This window comes from Mustela nigripes, chromosome 3, assembly GCF_022355385.1.
Source record: "Mustela nigripes isolate SB6536 chromosome 3, MUSNIG.SB6536, whole genome shotgun sequence".
Lineage (NCBI taxonomy): Eukaryota > Metazoa > Chordata > Mammalia > Carnivora > Mustelidae > Mustela > Mustela nigripes.
The window spans coordinates 150,864,119-150,888,976 of NC_081559.1; the positions used below are offsets into that span (position 1 = coordinate 150,864,119).

Consider the following 24,858-nt stretch of genomic DNA (forward strand, 5'->3'; position numbering starts at 1 on the left):
CCGAAGTACTTTACTTAAAGATTTAAACCAAAAAAAGAAGAAGAAGATGAAGATGAAGAAGAAGAAGAAAGAAAGAAATGAGTGTTTTTAAAAACAGTTTTAAAATGCTGGCTAGTTCTTAAAGCATGATACAAAACTAGAAGTCAAAATATAAATGACTAATTAATCTGAAAAAATAAATTAGCAAAACAAAAATATATCAACAAACTCATTATTACACGGGGTCAACTTAACACAAACAAGTTGTTATAAATCAGTGAAAAAGAGAAGACAAAAATAAAGAATGCCAGGAAATGGAAACCTTCGCAATAAAAATGTAAGTGGATTAAAGTATTTTTTAAAATGCTGAGTATTGGGACACCTGGGTGGCTCGGTTAAGCCGCTGCCTTCGGCTAAGGTCACGATCCCAGGGTCCTGGGATTGAGTCCCACATCAGGCTCCTTGCTCAGCAGGGAGCCTGCTTCTCTCTGCCTCTGTCTGCCACTCTGCCTGCTTGTGCGTTCTCTCTCTCTGAGAAATAAATAAATAGATAGATTAATAAATAAATACTTTTTTAAAAGAGGGAAAAATGCTGAATATTGATATTCATTTAAATTTGCATAAAATTATTTTTTTCACCCAGCAGATTAGGGAAAATATCTTAAGTAATGGCAGGTGTGTGTGGAATCAACCATGCTTAAGCTCCAAGAGTTGAAAAACATTTTTTTTCTTAGATGGGGAGAGAGAAAGAGAGAGAGAGGATGCGCGCACACACCCGTGGGGAGGAAGGGGACAGAGGGAGAGAAAGAATCTTAAGCAGGCCCCATGCCCAGATGCAGGGCTCTATCTCACAGCCCTGAGATCATAACCTGAGCCAAAATCAACAGTCCCACACTTAACTAACTGAGCCACCCAGGCACCCCAAGCACTGTTGAAAACTGGTAAACTGATGTACTTTGCGGGCAGCAATTTGGCAGAATTCACCAAAATTACAGATAAATATACAACCAATAAGAGAGCAACTACACTTCCAAAAATATTTGTTAAATAAACTCACACATGCTTAAGTAAGCATATGGTATTATTATTTATAATAGAAACAACCTTGAAAATAACCTAATTTGTCCAGCAATAATAATGTTGTTAACTTACCACATAAGTTATAAGATACCATACAAGTATGAAGTTGTTCTTTACATACTGATATGAAAAATTCTCCCAAGCGTATGTTTATGTTAAAAAATACATAGAACATTTTAAATAGCGTATTTCCATGAAACGGAAGAAAAGGAGAAATGAAGGGTATATATGTGTCTACACAAATCTCTGGAAGTTATTCAAGTAACAAGAAGAAAAGAAAACCAGACTGTTGTTTAAATGAATGAAACCTATAGCCCTTGGGCAGATGGCTGTCTTCAACCAAAAGACTCTGTAAGTCTTGCCATTCCTAATATGATGCTTTACTAGAAGACTCATTCTTCCTGGTAAATGCAGAAGTGAATGATGGACTGTTTAATATCCGGAGGTCTACATTTCCTCTCCTCCTAAGAAAGATGTAATCTAGATAGACAGTACATGTATCAATGAAAGACTGAAGAAAGTCGTATTTTCCCTGTTCTTACCCTGCCAATTACCAATCTGTAGGTGTTCAGCAAGAGAAAATCCATAAAATTTTCACATCTCTTAAGTCAGTTCTTCATGGGTCTTCAATACTGTACTTGTTAGAACAATACACACGATCTAATTTTAATGTAAGTTAGAAATTCAAATTGTTATGTGATTATGCACTCTTAGGGTTTTCATGCTCATGGATGCAAAAGTTGATAGCATATCAATATTGTTCTCATCTGTATAGCTAAAAGAGCGATTGAAATGAATCAAGATGTCCAGTGAAATACAAGTAAAACTGTTTTTGCTCTTTCCTGGAAACTATCTTGGGAAAGTTGCCATTTATTAATAGCGGTAGCTACAATTGAAGTCACTGAACTAAACCAAAGTTATTTTCCTTTATATTTATTTCCCTAGCTATTTGGATACACATTTCTGAAAAAAAGAGACCAACTTTTTAAATGTCAAGCCAGTGGGTACTTAAATAAATGTTACACCAGTGAAGGAAGATATAAAGTACTTATTTATACCAGATATACTAATGTAACATAATGGACATGGTGAGAAAAAAATCTGGAAGTCCTAGCTCCTTACCAGTTAACCAGTGATCATTAAAATAAACACACCTTTGATTATTAGAAGCTAATACTTTTAATAAAGTAACTGAAGCAAATGTAAGGTATAAGTACCATATTTTCACCCAATAAGGGCTAAATGAGTTAAGGGAGGTAACAACTATCGAAATGGGTCAGAAAATATCACTTAAACTAAAAACACCTATGCAAAGGGATGATGTAATCCATTCACTCCTTCAGCACATATCTACTGAGCTCTGTACTTTTCTTAGGGCAGTGTTAGGCTCATGAATTATAGTGGTGACCATGGCAGATATACTGTCTCATCATAGAGTTATAATTTACTGTGAAAGTCAGACATGAATCTATTACACAAGAACCTGGTACAACAGGTTTTTGGAACATGCATTTAATTTACAAAATTTAGCCATATGCTCCAGGGAAACAGAAAAATTATTTAGTTCCAATCCCCTTAAATTTTTCCTCCAGCAAATATAATTTTGGCCTATGTGATTCCAGAGATAAGAAGACCAAAACTCAAAGGCACAGAGAAACAAAAGATGTTGATACTTGGCTCCTAAGTGTCCACGTGCCAAGTTACAGCAATTAATGAGCTATTAAATGAATTTTCAACAGTAACGTTAAAAGTGAGCCTTTTGTCTTACATACATACACCAGTATGCAACTTTGAGGTAAAACACTCTGTGATTACAATTATGAAAGGTACTTTGAAGAATAAGTAGTAGAGAAGGTCATTATAAAAGCATAAGGGGGGGCACCTGGGTGGCTCAGTGGGTTAGCGTCTCTGCCTTCAGCTCAGGTCATGATCTCAGGGTCCTGGGATCGAGCCCCACATCGGGCTCTCTGCTCAGCAGGAAGCCTGCTTCCTCCTCTCTCTGCCTGCCTCTCTGCCTACTTGTGATCTCTGTCTCTCAAATAAATAAAATCTTAAAAAAAAAAAAAAAGCATAATGGGCTCATTTTCTGGTGGGGGTGCAGATGGGGATTAGAGAAGGCCAGATAATATTTGCTGGTTACTAAGGGATGAGTACAGGGGTAGAAAAGAAATGAAGGATTTAAGCATTCTAATGAAGACACTAAAGTACATGGATCTTGATATATCCAGGAGGAAAAGAGAAAACAATACCTGCTCAAACAATGGTTCTCAAAGTTTGGTCCAGGAACCCCTGGGGGTCCTAAAACTCTTACAGGAATCCAGTAGGGCAAAATTATTTTAATGATGCTATTTGTCTTTTCAGTCTCATTTACTTGCAATTGGCAGCGCAGTTTTCCACAGGCTACATGAGTTACAGTATTTTAAGTGTGAATACAGAAGTAAATACAAAAGCCCAACTATCTTTTGTTAAGCCAGATATTAAAGGTCTTTGAAAAAATAGAAGACAATGTCTTTTTCAGTATTGTTACTTTGTAAAGTTTTTCATAAAACTTTCTGTTTATCACTCATTTTAACAATTTGATTACGGTATGTCTTGGTTTAGTTTCTTTCATGATCCTTACACTTGGGATTCCCTGAGACTCTTTGATCCATGAGCTTAGAGATTTTCTAAAAAATTAGGTAAAGCTATAGCCATTATGTCTCCAAATAATCTTTCTGCCCTGTTCAGGGACTCAGATTACACATATATTAGGCCACCTGAAGTTGTCCCATATATCCCACGATCCACTTTATAAATGTTCTTCTCTCCCTGTGTTTCACGCTGGGTAACTTATATTGCTGACTTCAAGTTTACTTTTTTTTTCCTTCAGTAATGTCAAATCTGTTATAAATTTCAAGTGTGTCTTTAACGTCATATATTGTGGTTTCAATCTCTACAAATTCAATTTGAGTCTTTTTCAATATCTTCCATGTCTCAAGTTTTTGAACAAAGAATACAGTTATAACAACTGCTTTCATAGTCTTATCTGCTAATTCCAACATCTATGTCACTTCTGGATCAGTTTAGATAGACACTGCTCCTCATTATGAGTTGTGTTTTTCTGCTTCTTTACATGCTTGGTGATTTTTTTTTTTTAAATTGAATGCCAGGCATTGTGAATTTTAAACTGTTGAGTACTGCATATTTTTGTATTCCTGCATATCTTATTGAGCTTTGTTGTGGGAAGCAATTAAGTCACTTAGAAATAGTTCGATCCTTTCAGATCTTGCTTTTAAGGCTTTTTTTTTTTAGATTTTTTTTAAAAGATTTTATTTATTTATTTGACAGAGAGAGATCACAAATAGAGAGGCAGGCAGAGAGAGAAAGGGAAGCAGGCTCCCTGCTGAGCAGAGAGCCCATGCAGGATTCCATCCTAGGATCCTGAAATCATGACCTGAGCTGAAGGCAGCGGCTTAACCCACTGAGCCACCCAGGTGCCCCATTGCTTTTAAGACTTTTTAAGCGGAACTAAAGCAGTATTCAGTCCAGGACTTGTTTGTTCCCATTACCGGAGCAGGACAGTTCTGAGTACTCTACCCTCTGTCCTGTAATAAATGAGGTTTCCAAGTATGGCTGATGGGAATGGGCACTATCCCCAGCCCTATGTGAGCACCAAGCACTGTCTCTTCTGATTCCTTCAGCTGCTTCTTTCACTGTCCCCTAGTTGCTACTTCACAGGAATGAGCAGATCAGTTGTCAACTAAATATTTAAGGGAACTTTCTACAGACCCTCCAATGCTCCTCGCTCTGTGTAGCTCTCTCTTTTCCGGAATTCTGACCTGTGAATTCTAGCCACCTTGGTCTCCTCCTATCCTCAGCTCCATCCCTAACACAGGAGCCTGCCTGGCTCAACCTGGTTCTGCATTTCCTGTACTGCTGTCTGGAAACCCTGTCAAGGTGGTCAACTGAGACAATTTTAGGGTTCACTCTGTTTGTTTACTATCTCTTGGGGATGACATCCCTTCACTATCTGATGTCCAATGACTTGAAAACCATTTCTTCCCTATATTTTCGTTATTTCACAAGGTAGAGTAAATTAAGAGCCTGTTATTTATATTGCCCCATTATCCCTTACCTCTTTAATCTTACAACAACAACCCATGAGTTGGGTACTATTATCTGTACCTTACATATGAAGAAATTGGAGCACATGGTCTATGACCTGGCTCACTCAAGTTCACTGAGCTTGTAGGGATACAGCTAAGATTTTTAAGCATATCTTCACAGGTTCTTGCACATAGCCATTATGATATACCGCCTCTAGAGGAGGTAAGAGAGAGCTGGATGAATTTTCACACTAAGAAATGTTCCAAAATCAGCTAGATTCTTACCTTTGTAAATGGGTTTAGAAACGGTTCTCCTTGAAAGGCTAATGAATGAACTAAGTGAGCCTGAAAGCTATACACAGCAATGATCTTAAGGACTAAAGATTTTTTTTTCAGCCTTTGGTCAACCACCAAGTTGAAGTTTCCATTCCCTTCACATCAAAGACAATAACCGGATATCAGGTCTATTCTCAAAGAGTGAGAAGGTGCTCACTAATTTCTGAAGCACGGATCCATGTCAAAATTAACCTACCTCTGAGAAAGTTCTCATTTCTATTATAACTAAATATATTAGAAGTAATAAAATAAACTGGTTTCCTTACAGCTTCTATCCAATTGATGCAACATATAAAAATAACAAATTCCAAAACTCTTAGAACATGCCAGATAGTCATTGTATACATACACCTTCTTCCCCTCAGGGCACAAGAACACAGACCTGACACGGGTTTTCCTTTATATTTTCTCCAGTGTTCTATTCTTTTCATCTTGGAATGTAATCATATCTTTCTGAAACTTTTGAAAATCACATTTAAAGAAAAACTGCAACACGGCAAACAGCTGCGAAAGGAAATACTATGATAAATTTGAAATCATGTCACTTTAAATATTACATGTAATGAAACATAGGTTAGCAACTTTCTAATAAGCAAAAAATCATAAGGAGTATTCAAGAGGAAAACTACTGAGCGCACATACTCGATCTTGAATCAACAAATCAAATCAACAGCAGCCCATTCAGTTTTTTACTCCAGACAAGACTCTATGCTAGGGTAGACCTAGCATTTTCATGATACATATTAATTATCTCTTTTCAGTTTGAAATACAAAAGATGTGAACCATGGAACTAGATCACCCGGTCTTCTTGGGAAATTGGAAATTCTTGCCTCTATTTGGTTAAGAGCCTGGGCTCTGCAGCCAACTTGTCTGCTTTGATTCTGGGCTACTCCACTGTGGGAGGAGCACAGCTATGTGGCCTTAGCAAGTTCCTCAACCTCTTGGGTGTCTCAGATTCTCAGATTCCTCATTTGTGGAAGAGAAACAGCAGTGTTAACTCACAAGATTGTAATAAAATTTCAATGAGTTGATATATATGAAGCACGTAGAACATAATCAGGCCCTCAGCAAATGTGCAACGAATGTTAATTAACATTGTTTTTATTATTAAAAGAAGGTATTCAATAAAACCAATTCTATATATCTCTGTTTTATTGGTTATTTGGTTATTGGTTATTTGGATCTTGTCTAATTAGAATATAATGCCAGCTCATAATTGTTTCTAAACTCTGCTCATCTCATTGGTGGGAATGAAGGCACTGAGATACACCCTATTCTTATTTAAGGATTTTGCCTGGCATTTTCTCAGTGCTATAATTACATAACCTGTGCTACAGACAAACAGTAAAGATCACAAATCAATTTCATGAATGGTCAAAATAAGGCAAAGACTGCTTAAGTGATTTGCTTGAGTCACCCATGGAACAATTTCACTCAATCCACACGCAGTAAATCAGTAAGTTATATGAATAGAGTTTTTTTTTTTTTTTTAAGATTTTATTTATTTATTTGACAGAGAGAGAGATCACAAGTAGACAGAGAGGCAGGCAGAGAGAGGGGTAGGGGAGAAGCAGGCTCCCCACTGAGCAGAAAACCCAACGTGGGGATCGATCCCAGGACCCTGAGATCATGACACCTGAGCTGAAGGCAGAGGTTTAACCCACTGAGCCACCCAGGCATCCGAGTTGTTACAGTATTAAAACACCCAGACAGCTAAAACAGCTTTATCTGTAACCGCGAGTGATTTTTTTAAACTTGTTCTCAATTTCATACAAATCATTGAGTATACATTTGATTCCAGAAGCCATTTGAATCTATTCTTACTTCTTCACAAAGAAACAAGGGAGGGATGCAAACCTGGCTTTTTGTAAAATTTTATCTGAATTTCAAGCCTGAAGGCCTGTAAGTCAAATCTCAAATAGGAAGTCCCTCCAGACCCCAGACGAGAAAAAACAAGTAGGACCAGAAGGAGGAACTGCCTAGCAATTATTTAAAGTAAAGAGGGAATAAAGGCACAGCCATTAGAAACCCAAAATAAGTTCAAATATCTAATCAGTATAAACAATGAGAAACTATTAACACATGGTATGAATTCAACTGTGGAAGTTCCTATGGAAAAAAATGCCTCCACTGACATCACTCAGGGTCTGACTCTGCATCAGCCTGTGCTGAGGCACAAGCCTGCATTCCACTGACATCACCTCAGGTGCGTGCAATTTGGGGACGTGAAATAAAGTTCATAAAAGTATCCAGCTTCCCTTAAAAAGAAGCAGTTTATTCCCCCTTAAGTGTGACTAAAACAAATACTGTAAAATTCCATTCCAGTGAGCAGTTCATTTGGGTTTATTTGGTCATTTGAATACATCATTCCAAGGACTATTTCTCCAGAGAATAACTGTGGAGCCATGTCTTACTTCATTTACCCGTATTTCACTTAACTGACTAGATTAAGAAACATTTAAAAAATCTGAATGATGCTTGCAAGGAAATTATAATATCTTAATTAAATGTTGGTGTGCCCCTTGCATTAGTGGCTGCCTTTTTTTTAATCCTCCCTCCTTCTACCCGAGGTCACAATATAAACTGCTCAACTGAAAACATGTCTGAGGTTCCTATTTAAAGAAAAAACAGCTTCACACTTTTGTGACTCATTTCATACATATTTTTTAAAAAAGAATAGGTAAAACCTGTATTTTAAAATCTGCTTTTGTTGAAAAACATGTATTCAACAAAGGCCTATGGTAAACATTAAAAATAAGATAAGTTTAGTCTCACAAGCTTTTAAAATTGGATTTTTGCTACATGTAACTTAAAAGGCACGATCCGATCCGTTTAACTTTAGCCCACCTCTCATCTGTTAAGACTACAATATCTCACTAGACATTTTAGTTAAAATAAGAACTTCAAAAGCACCTGTCACTATATGTATAGTTTATGACCTACTCTACACCTAAAAGCAAGGGATATATAATGCAGTCCTGCATTAAAACATTCTTGGCCAAGCAGTCATGCCCAGAACTCCCGGCCTCCCTGAAAACTGCTAATTTCCTTCTTAGTTCATCAAATATGTAATCACGGGTGCCAACTGGCTCTCAGTAAACCCATCTCACATCTTTAATCATAAACCATGTGTTCATTGATTTCTTTAAACTCTCTATGATTGGTTATGATTCATTTTAAGGCATGTGATTGCACCTAGTGTCCTTGATTTTAAACCAAATTCTTCTACTCTATTGGAGTCTTTAAACAGCTCAATAGCTCCCTCTAGCCTCCTTTTGTAGACTACACCCGCAGATCACATTTAATCAAAGGTCAGGGGGCCATAGTGGGATTATTCTTACTCCCTTGGCTAAACTTCTGTTAAGAGGCTCATCAACATATTCCACTGATCCAAACCCAAAGATACATAATGCCAAACGACTGTGGTGAAACACTAAGACAAAGAACATCCATTCAGAGTGCTAAACGACAGGAAGCAACAATCAAACACGGTTTTAGGAATAACCTCAAAATCTATTAATAACTTACCCATGAAAAAGAAAAAGAAGGCAAATAAAAAATTGAGTATCACACATATTATTACTTCGTATTTTATCCTTATAGCATGGAATATTTTGCTGTTCACATAGGCTGCATATTTTATAAAACAAATGGAATCTGATTTTTCACATTCAAAATCAGATGTGTTATGAAGAATAAAAATAACCCTCAAAGAGCCATGTGCCAAAATTATTTCCCACAATGGGTAAAAGGGATAGACAGTATAAGCACTTCATTTCACTACAAAATACATGTATATTTTTTGTAGATAATAGATAGATTTGAATTTTGAGACCCTCTCCCACCACACACACAAAAAAATAATAAATTTTGATACTATTTCACCTTGCCTTTTTAAGATCAAAGTGCCAACTTATAGATGATATAGATTTTTCAAAATAACATCAATCCATGTTTTTAACATTAAATTTTTAAAGTATGCTACCTTGGCCAAAAATTGATTTCAAAATTACATGTAATTTGCTGCCAATGTTTTTATTACTCAGCAGAAGGCTAGGATTATTTTCAAAATGGAACAGCCTGTGTCATTACAGATGATAACAAATGTTAGCAATAAGTTGCCCATTCTGTATGTCTTCATGATATCCACTTCAGAAAAAAAAAATTTTTAAACAAAAAATCTGAACACTCTACCTTTGGCATCTAGTTGCCCCCAAATTTATATGGTTAATATGTACAATTTTGCTCTGTCTATACAAATTAAAGATTGGAGCCTAAATACAATAGAATTTCAAATTTGGAAATGTCTTTGATAATAGTTTCAATTAATTTTTGTCTTTGCAGATGCAGGCATTAAAGAAATGACTTGTCCAAGATCAAAGCTATATTAGTACAAGAATCAGTTAAAGCCTGTATTCCTTGACCTCTGGCCTAGTAGGGCTCCATCACATTATATTGTTAGCTACCTTTTATTCTCAGTGTTACAAGAAGATCTTCGCTGTTTAAAAATGTCTTTGTCATTGTAGAAAACACTTTAATATCTCTTTCTGCCCATCCCCCCTCTTCCTCTATTAATTAAAAAAAAAAGACTTTTATGTTCTGGATTAGGGGTAGAACAAAGACCTGGCCTAAGTTATATACTGAATCCCACTACTGTAGATAGGAAGCACATGGGCCTTGAGCCAATTAAAATAAACAAGCCCACTGAATCATAAGGCCTATTTATTTTCCATGGTATTACAAGATGAACAGATTTCTGTAAACTCAGTCTTGTAAAAGAAGGTGTGAGCTGAACTTGACATTCTATGATAGTAACAGATGACAAGACAAAATGTGCAAATCATATTCCTAAGCTAAACTGTCTAAGAAAAGCCCACGGGAAGAAAATGTACTAATGTTAGTGGTTGATATTCAGTATATTACACTTTTTAAAAATTAAAAAGGTATTAAAATAAAATCTTCCTGGACCAGCTGGTATGTCCTAACCTGATAGACTTTTATGTAATTAAATGCTATCATGATAATTTACATTTTTATCAGCATCCTTTTTTTTTCCTACTAATAATTTTAAAAAGTACTGAATGTTTAACTAGGTGAAGGTATGTTCCTATCTATCCATCTATCTAATACGATATACATGTATTCATTTAATCATCAAAACGTTCTATGATACAGGTACTATTAATATCCCCATTTTACAGACACGTACAGTAAGTCTCAGAGATTAATGAACTTGTCCATTATTAACTTCGCAAGTAAAAGAGGTGGGATTAGAATCCAGCGATCTGGAGCCAGAATATTTGATCTTAATCATTATACTACTCTACATAATAAAAAACAATTTGATGGATGTAAGTATAGTCACAGATACTTAAATTGTGACAGAAAGTAACATGAAAAGTGACTTTCTCAATTTGCATATTCATGCTGAAGGATCAGAAGTTTCCTGAAGGAGCATAACAAAAAATCTTTTCCTTTTGACACTGAACAAGTTTAAGTAATTGATTCAAATGTCCAATGGCGTGTTTTTTTTGTTTTTTTTTTTTTTGGTCCTGAAATAATTCCAAATGGTCATTTACAAAATATTCTAAACAGGTACATTTTGAGTAATTGGGGTAGGTCAGGCAGTAAAATAAATTGACATAAAATAATTGATTAATGCAACTTCAGAGAAAAGAATTATACCACTAAACAAGAACCTTAAAATTTTATGTTCATAACCTAAAATAGCATGAATAAGAGGAAGTAAAAACTTTAGATCACTTTTAACCTGACTCCAGAGATTAAAAAAGCTGCTACTGAATCCAACTCTATCCTTACTTGATGGGGAAGAAGACCCTGAGAGAGGAAACACAACTCTACAGGAAAGAACAGACTTAGAAAATTGTTCTTTGTAGTTTTTTCAGGGGTAGTAAGAGACAATGTCCCTTGCTGGCCTACACTAACCTCCAAGAGTTTCACGAATAATCTTAGATTGGGGAATTTGACCAGGCATCTCTGAACAGAGAAAAGCATCAAGGGACACACAGGAAGGAGAACCTGAGGGCTACTGAGTCTTCTGGTCTCCTGGTCATAATTTTTGGTCCTTATGAGCATTCCAAATGGCCAGCACACCTGGGATGTCTTGAAAAGCTTGGAATTTGCAGTAAATAAAAACCTTCATGAATCAGTCACACAGCCCCTGTTCCTGCCCAGTAAAAACTGCTACACTGAGAATTATGGGATGTAATCAAAACAGTCCCTTACTCAAGGGGGCTGACCAGATCAGCGTCAGCAACCTTCCATGAGCAAATGAAATAAGGCATGTTCATTATTCTGACTTTCAAGTACATTCAGATAAACCTGATAAAGGTGAATAAAATATGAAACCAGTTAAAGAAACATACTGCAAGGTAGGAAATGGTTACACTCATGATACATAGTATTTGTCATGAAACATCCTCTTTAAAAAATCTAAAATCTCTCTTCTTTTGTGAATGAAAAAGAAAAAAATCAATTTTTCTTTATCAAGAATTTTTGTCACAAAAAAGTAATCATCTTCTTATGCTTTGATACGGGCATCATTCAGAATATCACATTTTTATTTTACCATTAAATTGGCTTAAAATAATTTTTCTCATTAGAAATGTATGTGATACTTTAAGAAACAATAAGGAATATGTTGCTCATATATTTAACATTTGGCAAACTATTAAAGGTGATGATGAATGTTAGTACCCTCATGAACTATATATATACACACACACGTACATATATATGTATATGTATATATGTACGTGTGTGTGTGTATATATATATATATATATATATATATATATATATATATTTAAACTAGGCTCCATGCCCAGAATGGAGCCCAATGTGGGGCTCAAATTCGGGACCCTGAGATCAGGACTTGAGCTGAGACCAAGAGTTGGACATAACCCACTGAGCCACCCCGGTATCCCTCATGAACTATAGTCTATCTCAAATTTCATAACAATAATGCTTGCAATGTCCAAAAACCCCACAAAAATTAAAAAATAAAGAGCTCCAGGATCATGGAAATTCCTCTAAGACCATTATTTTAGAGACAATATGATATTTTAGAGCACAGAGATTCAATCCTGATTCTCTGTTAACAATTTAGCATCATCTGACCAATGAACACTTCTGATTCAGACTGCTGTTGTCCAATGATAGCAGTCTTTGACTTTTAGTTAATGTTAATGTCATGGTAATGACTACACACCGAAAGGCCCATTCCCCAAAAATGCATCCTATAGAGTATAAAAATCTTTAAACAAATATATGCTGAAAATCTGGCATTAAAAATAGTGTTCTTCCTAAAACATATAAGGAGAAGAATGAATTGAATCTCTTCTATAGTACTACTTCTGGTAGTGTCTGACCCTTTCTTAGCTATTGAGATATTTCTTTTTGCTTCTTAAAAACAAAAATAAACAAAATGTACTCTTTTTCTATAACAAGCTTTCATCAGCATATTAAAACATATTAAGCTCCTATTCTGATAACTGAAAATTATAAATGCTTATATTCTTAAGAATAAGGTAGGAAAGAGTTAACATGAATATTTCTACTCAATGCCCACACCTCCAGGGGGAAAATGTTTTTGAACCTTAAATTATAGGGATGAAAAGTAGAAGGGTCCCACCAATTGTGAAGTTCAGTGAGGAATAAAACATTGTAATCTCAGCTGTCAGCATAAAAAGCATCTCTCAGAAGCTTCGTTCCAACTATAATAACTTGGTGTGCTTGCTGGGAAAAAAAATTTATGATCATGTGAGCTTCATGCATGATTGATACCATTACTGTTTATTTTAAGACTGTCCTTGAGAATCAATCAAACAAGCATTTCCAGTGTATGTTTTGCAACCAAGAATGAAGAACACAGTATAAGTGCTTTTCTGGAGAATATGTGATAGATATTCTTCCTAGTAGAGCTTCCTACCAAAAAGAAATATCTAATAAAGGTGAATCAGGCAGAAATTCATGTCAGAAAATATCCTGTCATTCCATGTTCTTCATAGTATGTTGAATTAACGAGCAGCTACTCTTATGATTAAAAAAAGAAAGATAGAGGTTATCATTACACATAAGGAAGTACATAAACCCAACTAAGGATATGCTCAAGTGCTTAAAAAAACTAACTGGAAATAATACAAACTATGAAGCATAATCTAATCTAAGTCATTAGGAAATCTCCATTGTAACAAATAAGGTTTGTAAGGTCTCAGATGGCACCAGCCCCTTATCATTCATAATTAAATATTTGCATTGTGTAATAAATATGGATGACATAACTAAATACTCTAAAAAAAAAACCTCTTTTTCCATGAACATTTTTTTCACATACATATAAAAGACGGGATCATGTATAATTGAAGTGAAATCTCTTTTTGAGTAAAATCAGCTTTTCTTGCATAATAATATCTGATTGAACTGAGGGATTCAAACTATAAAGAAATACAATAAAATGTATGTCTAGTCTCAAAAAGAAAACCTAATAATCATCCAAACACTGATGCTATCCCAACAATCTCTGAAAGCAAATCTAAGACTTTACCAAAGCAAGTAGCCATCAATCCAGACTTTCCCTTCTGCTTCAGAGTGAGCAAAATAAAACCAAGCACTTACTTTTACCCACCTTCCCCATGCCCCGACTTACCACCATCACTTTACTAGCATCAAACTGAAGTAACAGGCCCTTCGCTTACAATATAAACAACAGCTTGCCATTTTCATTCCTTCAGTCTATGAACTCATTACTCCTTCATTTCAATATTAAATCATCTCTTGATTTTAGTATTAGATAGAAAAATTCATCGGTGGCATAGAACTCTAAAAGTTCAAATTTGCTATCAAGAGAAGTCTGGACTCTCAGCCCCTTTGCATCTCTTTTTTTATTCAGAAGTTGAATTTTTCAAAAGGTTAAACAGTTTTGGTTTTCAAAATGGGTTTTTTGTGTAATACAATCATACTTAACATCTGTAAACTTTTTAAACTCTTGATAATGGCTCTTACTTTTTCAAATACTTTCTCTACCAACCATCACTTATTACATGGAGTCCTAAGAACAGTTTATATAAACAGTTATATTCAGAATACGGCCTCACACATGGCCTTTATTATGCACACTTTGTATATAAATCTGTTACATGAAACATGTTTAAATGCTGTGCAACAGGTCCTGCTATTGTGTAAACACACACTCCCACCAAAATGACAGTAAGCTTTAAAGAATCAACAACATTTTAAAAATCACATTATTCTTCAGAGATTTAATTGTAATTCTTTGGAGATGTCAGAAGACAGAAGATTTCATCAAAAGGAGTATATTTTACTAAAACCTTCTAACTGTCTTTGTATTCCACTGTGTATGTTATAAACTGGAGTTAGAGCCCAGGTGTATACACACTTTCATTGATTTACTGCGCATTACTGGCTTTAGTGCTGAGTTGATGACAGGAAGAGTACTTTGGCAGAGGTCTGACAAGTCCTTATCCTCAAGTTCCCTTCTGCTTTATGTCTGTCTGTTCCCAAAGCTATCAAAGTAAAGCAAATGACAGACTAAAACCTCTCAGTTTTGCCATGAGAGTGTGAAATCAGATTAAAAACACACCTTGCAACTATTACATTGGGCCACGTTTTATTTTCAGTTGGCGGGGGAGGGGAAGAGAAGACACTTTAAAAGAAATGGATTTCATGTCAGATCTAGTTGCAGTGTAGTAAGTTATGTCTAAATGAGAAAAAGACTGTCTAGTCAAGTGTTTTATCACAAAGTAATGTTATTAAACATATCAAGTATTCCCACGCTCTCCTCTAGATTCTTTGATTTTAACCTCCTTTGTTAGGCACAGAACACGGGGAGAAAGATTTCAGGAACAATACCAAGGAAGCACATGATGCCAAGCAATGAATTCTGTATTTCCTGAACAGTTTATTCATCATACACTCAAACTGCTTTTATTAAAGCCACACGTTTGCTATATGTAGGACTTCGCCTCTAACCTGGGTGACAAGCATGGACCGGCTACAAATGTATCTCCGAGCGCGCAGCATCGTGCTTTGTGCTGCTGGGGATAACGGATTCTCAGTCTCGCGCGCATCCATCACCTAAGACACAGGGAAACTCAACCAGGGTCTGGGCGGCTGCAAAGGAAACAATGTGCAGAGACCCAGGCTGCTCTGACCAGATCCCAGGAGTGAACGAAATGTTTCAGGGAGCAGCCCAGGCAAGCGAGAAGGAAGAAAGCTCTCATACTCTTACCTCCACATTGAAATACTGCTCCGTTCCGCAGACGGTAGCACATAAAATCCAAAGCAAGGTTTGCAAGAAAAATACCCCCGAATGATGCACGAAATCCAACCGTCTTCCAGTGCTGAATGTGAGTAAGATCATAGTGAACTGTGCTTCAATGGATGGACGAGCTCCCCTTCGTTTTCTCTCTCTCTCTCTCTCTCTCTCTCTCTCTCCCTCCCTCCCTGGTTTCCTTTCAAAAAAAAGTCCTCCCGGTGGGTAAGGAGCCTGCAGGTTCACCCACAGCCGGGCAAGGGGAGGAGACTGAGGGCCCAGCACTCAGCAGCCCCCGAGAAACGGCGGCGGAGGCAGGGTCAGCAGCAGCCTGCATTCACCATCCTCGGGGGCCCGTCACCGGGAACGTGGCGCCCAAGTTCACCGGCGGTTCCGGCTCAAAGCGCCGAGTCGCAGCCGCAGCAGCAGCCGCCGCCGCCGCCGCCGCCGCCGCCTCCAGCCCGTGCGTCCTCGTCCTCCTCCTCCTCCTTCTCCTCCTCCTCCTCCACCGCCCACTCCTCCGCCGCCGCCGCTGCCGCCTCCTGCTTCTGCGGGAAGGGCCTTCGCCGCTCCTCGCTTCTCGCCTTTGCTTCTCCTTCCCTCCTCTCCTCTCTCCCCTCCAGAATGTTCATCCGTAATCTACATAACTCCTCCTTCCCGGGGTCTGCCTGACTCTCCAGCCCTCAGCGCGCGCGCCCGCGCGCGCGCACTCACACACACACACACACACGCACACACGCACACACACACACACACACACACACACATATATCTACACATCAGCACACACACAACTCCACACACATACGCGCGCGCGCTCTTCTTAAAGGAGACTGCTTGTGAAGGGGAACCGCTACTGTAGCGCGCACTGGAAGTGGCCAAACCTTCAGAAGGGCCATGGATTGGGAGGAGGTCCTTGGCATGCCGCCCACCCCCTCATCCCCGAGACTAGAACCCGGCAACCTGGGCGGCTCCAACCTTTCATCTCGCCCACCCACTCCGGAGCATCTAGAAACAAGTGCGCCCCTCCCCAGCCGGGGACTGGGTGGGGCTCAGGCTGCGGACCCTGGCTTGGGCTGGGGAGTGGCCCAGGCCTGGTGCTGGAGAGCCGCTGGCGTCCTCAGTCAAGCGTCCCTGGAAGGTCAGGGGGCGCTGGGAATCAGGGAGCGCCGGAGTCACTGTGCGCTGTTTGGGCGTTCGCGTAGGTTGCCAGGCTGGTCAAGTTTGGGAACCTGCGATGGCAAGTCCCGAGCGTCCAAAACTTTATTGGGGTCCACCGACCGAGCCTGTGGCCTGTTGTTTCCCTGAATTTCTTCTACCATCACTACACCCCACCTTTTCGGGCTAAGGGAGTAGGCACGGGGTTTGAGGGTTGGTGTCTCGTCAAATACAGAAGCGGGAAGAAAATGCTCACTTTCCAAAAATGCCCTATCCGCTGGACGTACGCACACTGGGACCCAAGAGAGGTGGTCCCGGACGTTAACAAAACACCGGGCCAAGGAGGGTGGGGACGCTGGAAAGAAACCCTGCTTGCAAGAGCAAGGGGAAGGTCTGGGGAAGAAAGGAGCGGGAGCAGCCTGAGGAAAGGCGAGTAAAGCAGCTGGCAAGGGCGGGAGGAAGAGGCTGCGCGCAGACCGAGCGGGGGAGACGCTGGCGGGAGCGAGGAGAGCTGCAGGCAGGAGGAGGAGGCTGCTGGCAAGCAGCACAGGAGAGCTGCGGGCAGGGGAACTTCAGAAGAGGCTGCCAAAAAGGACTGGAGCAGCAGCAGTGTGAGGCAGTGGACAGCGGGGGCAGCAACCGCCAGCCCCTGGCAGGTGATGCTTTGGCTGAAAGAGAAAGGGGGAAGGGAAGCAGGCAGGCATCTGTTTGGGGGCCATGCCAATAAATGTGCTTCTCCTTGGCAGCCAGCAGAGGGGAAGAGGAGCCCACGGGAAAGAAATGCAGGCGAGGTTGAGAATAAAGGCTGCTCCCAGGTATGACAGCTACCTCGGTAAGATGGAAGCAGAATTGACAAGGCAAATTTCATGGATGAGTTAGTAAAGAAGTAAAACTGCAAGAGGTCATATTTGGTAAGCAAATGAAAAAAACATTGAAAAACTTTTTGCCAAAAATTGCATTGGACTGTCATAATATGTATAGGAAAGAGAAACAAAAAAGCAAAGGAATAGGATTTTGTAGCTAATGCTTTAAAAACTGAAGGAAATATGACCCACCTACTTTGACCCAAGACTCAGAGAGCTTTTTCTGACTGACTGCTCTATGCACATATGCTATCCATAAAATAATCTTGAAGACATAAGAAGAAATACCTTATATTGTACAGCATATTAAAATTTGCAGAATATTTTCACACATAGTATCTCATTTAATTCTCACAACATTCTTGAGGATTTTGTTTTTGTTTCACAGATGGAGAAAGGATGGTAATAAAAGATAACATTCCAGGAAACCATTCAAATAGCAGAACTCAGACCTGAGTTTTCCGACTCCCAGTTCAATGCATTTCCTGCTACATGAAGGTGACTTTCCATATAGGAATCCATTTCTCCTCTTAACACTTTTATAACCCATAGGTTGGAATGACTACATAAAAACAAAAAACAAAACACAATGATTAGAAAGCAAGATCATTATATACAAATTATTGTGTTGTGTGCCAAAATAAAGTAACAAAACGTGGTAGAGAGTATTTGTCAATCAACAATCATTTTAATGTATACATTATATTTAGCAAAGTGCAAAATTAGAGAGGGGAGAGAAACACACAAAAAATTATACCCTTTTCCTAATCCTTGAGATAGTATTGAAAGGAGGGAGATTTTAAAAATTTATGCAAGTTGTACCTTAGAAAATGATTCTAAATGGGGAAGTCCTTGCTAAATGAGCCAGAATTTTAGCAGACCTAGTCAAGGAAGTGGAATGCAAGTTGAGTGCTGCTGGCTATCTGCAAAGAGGGATTTCTCACTGCAAGCAACCTGTTTGTTGAAGAAAATACCTACGCTCAGAATAAAGAGATGTGGAGGATAAGATTTGGGGAGGGGCTTGCAATGAAATATTGAGTTAACATTTCATCAATAGTCAAACAAGGATTGCTAAACCATTTTAGATAGGAATAGATACTAAGAAAGATTATCTTCAGAATTATACGTAGGATTGGCGATGGGGACAAACTGAGTGCAAAGAAGTAATGGTTTTAAAAGGCTGTAGTCCAGCGGTGAAACTATAAGGGCCTATTTTAGTGAGGTATCCTTGGAGACTTAAGCCCTTAAGGAGCCAAGAAACAAGGAAATAAGAATAGGGAATCATAAAGTCAAAAGTTAATCTCAAATTAATGATTAGTAATAATACATTTTTGCAAACATTTATTAAAGTCTTTGGTGGGCATTCAATGAGCAATGAATGAATTAATATGTATTCAGAATTCTAGAAATACTGACAGAAATAAAATAAATTAAAAAAAATACTGAGACCGACATGTAATAATTATGGTACTGTTGTAAGGACTCAGGTAATTACATATGTGAGATGCTACAGAACAGGGTGAAAGAAGGCATTTGATTTTCCTTGAGGTCCTTGGAGAAAGCACCATGAAAGTACTGGTTTTCAAAGGGTATCTTGAAGAAAGAGTAGAAATTGACCAGTCAGATAAGAAAAGGAAGGATATTTCAGACGTGTGTGCCATGGAGGAGTAAACATTACAAGTATCTGAAGAACTACAAATGGTTTGTCAGGCCTGGACACCAAGGGGGTGTGTAAAGTAAGGTTAAGGTCAGAGGTTGCAGAGATCTTATCAGGAAAAGTCCTGTATGCCACTTCAGGCTTTAGACTTTTACCCTAAAAGAATTCTTGGGAGGAGGTAATTGAATTTTCATTGCATTTGTTGTATGTTTGCCAACTCTGTGGAAACAGTCACCTTTTAGAAGTGCTTATATTTTTTACTTCAAATGTTCTAGTAAGCATTTAATATCTACTGTTTTTTGGACCTTTTATCTGTGCTAGTAAAATAAGCCTGACAAAACAGTTCCCCATATGGACTCATCTGGGTACCTGTGGAAATGTAATCGCTTTCCTTGTCAGGTAAGTTTGTTATTCCATCTCTCATCTGTAAGGGAGGCTCATCTTTTAAGAGTCAAAATCATGAAGAAGTTCCTACTTTCATATCTCAGTAGTGTTAGCTTCTTAGTTGGTGGTCTTCTTAGAGAAGGTCTTGTTTTTCTATCCTCAGTAAGTTAAAATGTAGAATATCATTCTCCCCTTTAGAGTGTTAATTAAATCTGTCCTCACAACTCTTGGCCCTTGCTGTGTGTACTTCCTGTCACATACTTCCTTTCTTCTCACAATTTCACAAAACTAATGAACAATCTCAGAATTTCGTGTGAATGGAGAACAGAGAATCCAAACGAGATTAAAAGAAAATGAATAAGAAAGCCAAAGGAAAATAACAATGGACCCTGGCAAAGGTTAATAGCAATTCAATAAAAATTACTTAGGAGCAAAGGGGTCTGAAAAAGGAAATGATATGTATGACTCCCAAGAGGCAAATGACAGGTACTTATAAGTGAGCAGTTGAGTGGCATGCTGAGATGTGTGAATGATTACAGCTACCTAAAATAACATTAGAGGTGAGTAATATAACCCTCCTGGAGCCCAATTTCTTAATGAACTAGAGCCTTAGAAATGAGTTCTCTAGCTTAGAAGTTATATAAACTTGTTGATTCTTCTATCATTTGAATTTATGGGCTTTCTTCTCCATTTGCATCCATTGAAACTACAGTGTTTAGTTTTATTTTAATTCGCAGAATATGAGTTAGGGCTGAGCTATAGGCATTCTCACATATATCTGTTATTAGCAGGAGCATGCATATGTAGAACAGTCCCCTACAGCCTTATCATTTAAAGTGTGCTCCCTCGTGGAACCTCAAGCTCTGAGAGCTTGTTAGAAAGGCTGGGTCTCTGCTGCACCCCAAGATCTCCCTGTGATTCATACACAGGGTAAAGCTGAGAAGTTGTTAGCTATTATCACTGCCCTGGAACCCTGGAAGATAATTTTTTTTTCCCTGCTTCCTTCATCAACTTATGCTCTCCTTTAACTATATATATCTCAAATATTTGGTTTTCTACTCATTTGTTCACTCTTTCCTCCACTGAACATTCATTAGCCACTGTAAAATACCAAGTGACTGAGAATGTAAAAAAGGTAAAGGTAAAGAGTTAAGACAGACCACCTCAGTTTGGTTAGGGTCTCAGACAGATAAGAATGAAGTCTTGGATTTTAAAGTTGTTTTCACTTGGATTTACCATCGACATAAATAAGTAGCTAGCAGTACAAAACGTAAAAGAGATAAGATTTGGGTCTAGGTGAGTGAGTAGAAATGGCCTCCAGGGCCTCCCCATTTCTTTATCAGGTAGTACCTGAAGTTTGGAGGTCCAAGATGGCTGGGAAGTATGAGGAATTCATCAGACGAGAGAAGGAAACAAAAACAAACTGGGCATACATCCTTTGCTACCATTAGGCTAAGGTGGTGGGGGAGTCTTGTCTGTGGCTATCGCTGGGTCCATCACCCTGTAAGGCCATTCCTCCAGCACTACAACTCCTATGTTCTCCCCAGCGACCTTGGTGTGCTGTAACACACAGAGGATTGGAAGCTCAGAGTCTAACTCTGTTGTCTTGCTCTACCATTTTCCTCAGAGAGATTCTTGGCTACTAAGTTTTATCTGTTACTTCTACCCTAGTGATTTTCACATTTCTAGCCCTAAGCTCAATCCTATGGTCTAGAATTCACGTTATCGCTTTCGTCTAAAACCCAGTAGGTCCCCAACCCACTTTATCACCTTTTCCTGAGATGGGGTATCCCTTAGTTCCCACATTTCAGTCTGGGCCCACTTGTTCATCTGGACCCATGTTCTCACTAAGCCTTGAACACTTCTGACTAATAATAATTTATGCTCTGTGTTGAATCAGTCGCTGGTAGCTGTCATGTCTTCCTGTCCAATACAACTGTGATTCATTCCTTCACTTGCACTTGTAGTTAATCACGTCACACTCTGCCGTCTCATTACTAACCACTGCAGTAGCGTCCAGTATGTTGTGCGTACATTTGTTCTTCTTTTTGTCTCCCATGTTTCTTCATGCCAGTCCATTGAAGCATTCCCTTCTACTCTTCTTACATATCATGTTCAGCATAGACATGGCATGAATAAGTCGGAAAGAAATTTTTAAAGTTCTCTCCTTTAAATTCCTTGTCCTTCCGAAGAGGTGATAGAGGGCACCTGGGTGGTTCAGTTGGTTAAGCGACTGCCTTTGGCACAGGTCATGATCCTGGAGTCCCGGAACCGAGGACCACATCCGGCTCCCTGCTCAGCAGACAGTCTGCTTCTCCTGCTGACCTCTCTCCTCTCATTCTCTCTCTCTCTCCCTGTCAAATAAATAAATAAAATCTTAAAAAGAAGAAGAAGGAGGAGGAGGGGGAGATGGGAGGGAGGGGGAGGGGGTGGGGGGAGGGGGCGGAGGAGAGGCTCAATAAACAGATGGAAGTTAAGTAAGTCCTGTGACTAGTTGGCAAAGGTAACGACAGATAGATTCTGATTTATAGCTGGATGGCTTCTCCAAAAGAAAAAGATTCATTGTAAACTATGTTGGACATGCAGGAAAACACCAGGAACAAATATCCCATGTTAAGACATAGTTTCATTGCTGTTTCACCCAGGCCATATAAATAATTGTGGTAGACTAAAATTGTATAGTGCTCTATGGATTATCAGACTTGTCATGATTTAGAATGGGGTAACAGAGCTGATAAGAAAGGACATATTATTCTGCAGGTGGCTGGAGAGGAGGGGAGGTGCCTGGGTGACTCAGTTAAGCACCCAACTCTTGGTTCTGTCTCAGAGTCCTGGGATTGAGCCCCATGTCTGGCTCCTCACTCAGCACAGTGGGCTTGAGATTTTCTCTCTCTCTCTCTCTGTCCCTCCTCCTACCCCATGCTCATGCTCGTGCTCTCTCTCTCTAAGTAAATAAATCTTTTTTTTAAATGGAGAAAAGGAATTAAGGATACCTTTAGACACTGCACAGCTGTGGGGAAATCATATTTCTAAATCTCATTTTCTTCATCTATAAAATGGGATGTCATACTCTCTGGGCAGTTGTGAAGATTAAATGAAGTATTATGTGTAGACCCTTTCTATAAATTTTGAACTGCTAAACTGCATAAGGAATCATTACAGCATGTGACTATGTCATGCTATACGTGCAGAAAGCAAGCAGGAAAGGTTCATTGGGACTGTTGTTAACAAAGGAAGTTAAAACAAGTAAGAAATGTTAAAAGTGAAGACACTATGAGAACATTTCTAATAGGTTATATTAGAGAGTAACAAGTGCTGTGTGTTTAACTGGTATTAATAGAAATGATAAAGGTTTTCATTTCTTAGCAAAAGAAAAGGAGCTATAGAATGGCAGTCTTTAACATTGTTATCAAAATATAATTAGCCTCTTTTGAACTATTGAGTGGTATAGTAAATGTGCTTTTCATTAGTTCATGGGCAAAGAAAAGAAAATGGAAAACAGAATGGAAATTAGATTGGCACCCATAAAAGCCGTAAGATCACAATAAAAATGTATGATATAGAAGTGAATATTTTATATTAAATTAGAGGCATTGAATTGGAATTTAAACTTATGGAGTTCAGAAAATCTTTTATGAGCTAATTTCCCACAGTAATGAGAAACTAAACATCTAAGTTGAAATGTCCTTTTCTACATATAAGAACAAAAATAAAAGTGAATTAACCTATATCACTGTAGTTATAATTAGAGGAAAGACAGTAATAGAAAGATGAAAAAGATGTTGAATAATCTTAGTTCCTTGTATCTAGTGCTTCCACTGTACGTTTCATGATTTTGAAATGATTTAACCTCACTCCCTTAATTCTCAAATAGGCAGAATCATTCATCTGTTGCTTATTAGTAACAAACTTAGTATGATAATGAACTTGGTTGTCTACTGTAACTTTTACTATCTGACTGTTTCCCTCTTCATTGAAGAGTAGAGCATTCTAATGGTCTGATAGTCTAATAGGGAGTTCCTGTTCATACACATTTATAAAATCCTTGCCCCCAAGAGATTCATTTTCCCTATTATACATATTAGATGTTATCATTGTTTTAGTAATATCGTTAAGATATCTGATCCCATTTTTATTGGAATAGTGTTTCTAGGCAAGACCAAAAATAAATGACTGATTCACTGCAAATTATAAAGTAATCAATATCTGGAAATGGGAAGGCTTATAAGAATTTATTTCTTCTTTGAAAAAAATAGCTACAGTCATTTCAAATGAGCTAAGACTTACAGAATTTGTGAGTATATAATCAAAATGTAAGCAGTCTGGTTTTTATATAAGAGCTTAAGTCGGTGTCAATTCATAATGTGATATCACATTTAGTAATTACTTAGTTTTTTTGGTAAAATATGTGACTGTTCTTTATAAGACTAAAACTAACTTATCCAAAAGAAAGTCTTAAAAATGAAAGAGAAAAATTATCTAAATTGTTTACACCCAAGATTTTCTTCTATATCAATTGTCATCATGTATTTTAAGTAAAATTATCATCGTATTAACCTAGGGAGTCAGGAAAATATTCTATGCCTTGGCTTAGACTCTTATAGTTTCTATAGGACAACCAAATATACTACCCAGAGACGCAATTTAAGACTTAGTATAAAAGGAACACTTGGGTAGCTCAGTCAGTTAAGCGTCTGCCTTTGGCTCAGGTCATGATCCCAGGACACTGGTGTCAAGCCCCTCATCATGCTTCCCGCTGCATCAGACGCCCTGCTCAGAGGGGAGCCTGCTTCTTCCTTTACCCCTCTTCCTGCTTCTACACACAGGTGCACGCTCGCGCTCTCTCTCTCTTTCTCTCTGTCAAATAAGTAAATAAATACATAAATAAAATCTTATATAAAAAAAAGAGCTACTATAAAATACTATAAAATAATTCTGGAACATGATTAACTCTTTTTTGGAATTTGTCCTTATCAAAGGTACTTCTGCGTTTATTTTTAATTACTTTTACTTTTTAAAAA

General features: G+C 38.2%; 1 protein-coding gene across 2 annotated transcripts in view; it reads right to left on the bottom strand.

Moving 5' to 3' along the window:
* The window catches only part of MMP16 (matrix metallopeptidase 16), a 289,876-nt gene extending 273,984 nt beyond the window's left edge, over nt 1-15,892 (bottom strand). For both annotated transcript variants that reach the window (XM_059394824.1, XM_059394823.1), the window contains exon 1: nt 15,752-15,892. In XM_059394824.1, coding sequence (XP_059250807.1) covers nt 15,752-15,883 — 132 coding nt within the window. In that variant the 5' untranslated portion in view covers nt 15,884-15,892. The remainder of the gene's footprint in view (nt 1-15,751) is intronic.
* Nucleotides 15,893-24,858: the final 8,966 nt, after the last annotated feature.